This window comes from Papaver somniferum, chromosome 6 (genome assembly GCF_003573695.1).
Source record: "Papaver somniferum cultivar HN1 chromosome 6, ASM357369v1, whole genome shotgun sequence".
NCBI classification, from domain to species: domain Eukaryota; kingdom Viridiplantae; phylum Streptophyta; class Magnoliopsida; order Ranunculales; family Papaveraceae; genus Papaver; species Papaver somniferum.
The window spans coordinates 156,469,595-156,474,640 of record NC_039363.1 but is presented as its reverse complement, the minus strand read 5'-3'; the positions used below and the strand labels follow the sequence as shown (position 1 = coordinate 156,474,640).

At 34.4% G+C, this 5,046-nt stretch overlaps 1 protein-coding gene across 1 annotated transcript; it reads left to right on the top strand.

Moving 5' to 3' along the window:
- Positions 1 to 687: 687 nt before the first annotated feature.
- On the top strand, positions 688 to 2,458 carry LOC113289879 (plasma membrane-associated cation-binding protein 1-like). Its single transcript, XM_026539312.1, has 5 exons — positions 688 to 834; positions 907 to 1,053; positions 1,159 to 1,248; positions 1,400 to 1,484; positions 1,697 to 2,458. The coding sequence occupies exons 2-5, from the start codon at positions 943 to 945 to the stop codon at positions 2,119 to 2,121; spliced, it is 711 nt and encodes a 236-aa protein (XP_026395097.1). The 5' UTR covers positions 688 to 834; positions 907 to 942; the 3' UTR covers positions 2,122 to 2,458.
- Positions 2,459 to 5,046: the final 2,588 nt, after the last annotated feature.

Below are 5,046 nucleotides of genomic sequence, written 5' to 3'. Positions count from 1 at the left end.
ATTACTTGTCGTGTAAGCTAAGTTACTTCCTGTTATATCTCTGGTTCTTGTATATAAGACCAGATACATGTAATTCGTTATTCACATCATTACATAATCCAATATACCATGACAAAATCTGTCACATTTCACCTATAGATATTCATTTCACCCATAAGTGTTCATTTTAAAAATGACACCAAATGTACTGGTCGGGTGATTGTTTTGGGATCGGTATATAGTTTACCGATCCTTATTGCTTTACACGTGAAAAAGATTTGTTGTCACCTCGAATTTTAGGGGAATTCCCTCTTTCCTCATTGGAAATGGTCTTAGACTTTGAATCCTTTTTTTTGGATGGTTTGGAACAGTGGTGCTAGGCTACATCCGACTTTGAATCCAATATAATCGAACCAACGGGTTCGTCAGTAACGCCCAATGTGTTAAATCTTTTTGAAACCTCCGTAGTTCGGCGAAAAGTAAATAATTTAGTCCATAATTAGCGTATGGTCTAGAGGGGGGGACAGAGAGGCAATGATAATGAAGCTAAGAATGTGACTGATTAAGTAATCTAATCTAATTATCATTAAGACATATAATTAATTGAACAATAATCAGTGAAGGGTATTTAATGTAAATGAATGGAATAATAAGGGTTGTTTTAGTAGTTGTAATATGATCATCCTGCCACGCTCTTATATCTTAAACATTATTTGCTAGGTGGACATAGAAAGACAGTTGTCATACAACATAAAAAACCCCCTACCACCACCACCTTTTATTTCATTTTGATTTTGAGTTTCAATTATCATCACTACCCAACCAAGAAGCCAAGTTCTTCGATTCAATTTCTAGGTACCCAAAATCTTGGTCATATTTTTAGTTGCTAATTGGAGGTTTTTCTTAATAAAGTTAGTTTTTGTGTAGATCTTTTTGATTAAGTTAAAAACAAATCAAATAGAGATGGCCGGTTATTGGCAAACAAGGGTGCTTCCAAGATTGAAGAAGGTTTTTGATAAAGATGGTAAAAAGGCTGCTGCTGCTGATGCATGCAAATCCTTCACCGATTCTAAGGTTAGTATACATAATAGTAGTTGTCAGTCCTAATTTTGCACACAATTTTTTTTCTTCTTCTTTTTTTTTGTTAATTCTTTCAATTTGTTGTATTTATGTATATAGGAGGTGATTAACAAGGAGTTTGAAGAGAAGAAACCTGAACTTGAAACCAAAGTTTTAGTAGTATATGAAGCTTCTTCAACTGAAATCAAGGTAATTAGCAATCATCAATTAACTAGTTCTCAGCTAGCACAGTTTATGTAGAAGATATAAAACACTACTTATTTTTGTTATTAATAAGATCCAATTCTTTTTTTTCCTTTTTTTTTTTACTATTATTATTATTTATTTATTTTGGTGACAGACTTTGGTGAAGGAAAGAAAGACTTCGGGTGTAAAGAAGCACTCAGCTGATGTTCAAAAATTCCTTGACGAATTATCAGGAATTGGTAAGTAGAAAATTAAAAATACCCATTTAGTTGTAATCCCTGGTATGACTTAATTTGGATTTTTCAGAAATACTTGTGCAGCTGTTGGATACTATTTAGATTACATTTGGGTTTATGTTTTCACGCACTAAGAAAGTACAAGTCAAGTTTCGTTAGGATGAAAAATTAGCGCACACTTATCTAATTATTATATTTTCCTTTAACAATATCAGACTTCCCTGGAGCAAAACAAGTCTGTGAAGCATCAAAGACCCTGAGTCCAGCTTTGGTGTCGAAACCAATTCTGTTTCTATTTGAGAAGGTGTCTACTTTTGTAGTCATCCCTGAAGTTGAAGTTAAAGACAAAGAATTACCATCTGGAGAAATTGTTGCAGCAACCACAGAGGAAGCTGCAACCACAGAAGAAGCTGCCACCACTGTAGAAGCCGCCACCACAACCCCTGAAGAAATTACCCCTGAGACCACAAATACCACTGCTGAGCCTGCAGAGAAAGAAGTCGTAGTTGTTGCTGAACCAGTTCCTGAAACCACACCAGTTGTTTGCGAACCAGCCAAAGCTGAAGTAGCTGCTGAACCAGCCAAAGCCGAAGTAGCTGAACCAGCGGTGACACCACCACCAGCAGCAGCAAAGCCATGATGAGCATGATTGATTGATGTGAAAATCCTAAATCATTTCTAGGGTTTTTCATCATAGAAAGAAAAATCATATATATGAATGGGTCCAAGTACATTACTGCTACTACTACTATTTTGTACCTTCTATTATCGTTGTTGTCTTGTATTTATTATTACACACATCACTGCGTCATCCCACACCACACCACATGTTTGTACGTGTTGTTTGTTTTTTTTTCTTTATTTTACACAAGATTTGTTATTCTTTCTTTCTTCTCGGCTGCAAAAACCCTTGTATGTATTGAACTTTTAAATTTCATATGTTTATGAACGGTGGAATATGATGATGATTTCGTTGTGTGTTTTGCATTTTGGGATAATCATTAACTAAGTTTAGATCATCTCTTACACGAGTTAATGAAATGCAGTTGCATATTGATTAGTAGATGCATATCAAAATTTATCGCGGTCTTTCCAAAGAAAAAAAAGAAGAACTCTATTATTGGGGTGAGCAGTCTATGGGTTTTTGGGGTTTGATCGGTCATGAAATAGTAATTCTTATAACTCTTTATCCTACTATTTTCAATAATACCTAATGGACCTTCGATTTGATTAGTGATTATTATGATTATAAAGTAACTAATCATGATTAGTCAATAGATTAGACTAATCTAATGATTGCTATTCTGAGAATCAAAACTTTTTTTTTTTTGATTTAGAAGAAGGAGAAGGATGATTTTGATGAATACTTTGAAGAAAACCGATGAAATCTATCCCGAAACTAGTCTAGAAAACCTTGTATCTAACCCCATTAGAAATTTTGATTGATTCAAATCTGTTAGAAATTGGAAAAAGATCTGAGTTTTTTTACAGGTTACGGCTGGGAAAATGTTATCGTCCCATCATTAATACTCAATAACAGTTCGGAAAAGATCTTTTCGAAGCCGTTATAAGGATTTACCGTTCGACATTTAACAACATCTGGTCGTAATCAATATACACGGCTGAGTTAAGATGAACTCCTGGCCGAATACTTATCCAGAGTCACATGTATCTCAATCACGGCTGAAAACCTAACCGTAAAAGGAATACATTGTTGGGATACCCAGCCGTTTTTTGGTTTGAACACTCTCAACCACTGCATGTAATGCATTTTTAACTTTTATTTTTCAACTAATCGGTTAGTTTTTTTTAAAAAAAAAGAAGAAGAAGTAGATGTTATGTTATTAAACTCTACAAAAGGAAACCATTCTATAATCTCTTCCTCCCCAAATTCTAGATATAATCTCTCATATTCATTTTCATCTATTTCTCATCCAAAAAAAGAAGAAAAAACATTATGGTGACTCCCTACACCGATGAAGAAGATTATGTGATTGTTAGAGCATAGGCAACAGTCAAACAACATGATGAAGACATTGACGTAGATCAAACATCCATGTCTTTTTGGAACCGTGTTTTCATAGTTTTCGTTGCACTAAACGGAAATCGTAATGGACGAACTTTGGCAATCATTAAGGAGAGATTCGAGAAAGCATTTGAAGAATGCGAAGTTTTCAAAAAGGATGAAAACCCAAAAGGAAGAAATCTCAGGTGCGATAAGAGTAAGTTTTTTAATAAGTTGTTTCATCAAAATAACACTATCTAGCATAACGTATTTGTTTCTATAGTGGTCAAGGGCTCGCCGCCAATATGAGGCAGTCTATGGGAAAGAATTTGAACAAAATGACAGTTATTGCATCTTGGAAAATACTACCTATGATTTTAACCGATACGAATAAGGGTTTATTTCAAATGTTATGATCTATCTTATCAATGTAATGAAAGATGTATGATTTTCCCATTCAATGAAAGAAAAACCATTTTGGTCTATTGAGTTTTATGTTTGTTTCATTTCTTAAAAGAAAAAAACGAATACTTTCAAAAACATTTAAGTATTTTCAGCCAGGTTTTAATCCCAAACGACCTAGCCGTTTTGACCAGAATAACTGAAAATTCAGATTTACGGTTTGGATAACGGACCACGACCAAACCGAAAATCGGCTGGGTTCTTATTGTTTCCAAACCGTAAATTGAATATCAGTTTGGAAATTATTATTTTTGCTGGGATTTAACAGGTTACAACAGGATATTCTAGCCATTGATTGTGATTCTCATAATTACGACTTGTTCACCTAGTTATAAGTTTGGTTGGTTTTGTATATTTTGTTGTTGTATTCCATCAAATTTTTAACTTTCCATTCCTCAATTCATAATGGCCATTACATAATCGGGTCTCGTTACATTCAATGGGAAAAATAAAACATAGAGTATTACAACTAAATAGTCAAGCTTAGTTGATAATCTTAATAAACACTTTTGTGATCCAGTCGCATTTCTCATGCTCAAATTCTTTGCGGCGAATAATTTTGTATCCGATTTTTTTTTGCACATACTCACTCTATCGCGATAGAACATTTCGGGACTCATCGCCTTCACATGTTCCAATTACATCCTTCAAACTTCCATTAAACCCTTAATGTAATGATCTTTTATTTAAATTTTATGCTATGAAATATGTATTCCCTTTCAGTTTCAGTAAAATCCTACGAATTACGTATTCCTTTTATTATTCCTTTTCCCTTTTAGTTTCAGTAATTCAGATACTCACGGTTAGGAAATGATAAAAAAGCCCAGCCATTGTCAAGGTTAACGGCTGGGAAGTTTTTTCCAACCCAACCACAATAGCATTGAACGGCTAAATGAACTGCAAGACCAAGCCGTAAATTTTAATTACGACCTGGAAACTTTTTTCACGGATGGGAATCTAACGTTACGGTGAGGAATTCCTAGCCGAGGTCGAGAAATTTTTTAAGTTCTTTTAACGATACAAAACAACTTATGGCTAGGAACGACCCAACCACAGAAGATACTTCATGGCTGGGAGTTCTTTTGTCCCAACCATAGC

Coding starts and splice junctions, on each gene's coding strand:
- LOC113289879 (XM_026539312.1), top strand. CDS start 943: ATGGCCGGTTATTGGCAAACAAGGGTGCTTCCAAGATTGAAGAAGGTT. Junction 1,249..1,399: donor CTTCTTCAACTGAAATCAAG/GTAATTAGCAAT, acceptor TTTTGGTGACAG/ACTTTGGTGAAGGAAAGAAA. Junction 1,485..1,696: donor TGACGAATTATCAGGAATTG/GTAAGTAGAAAA, acceptor TAACAATATCAG/ACTTCCCTGGAGCAAAACAA.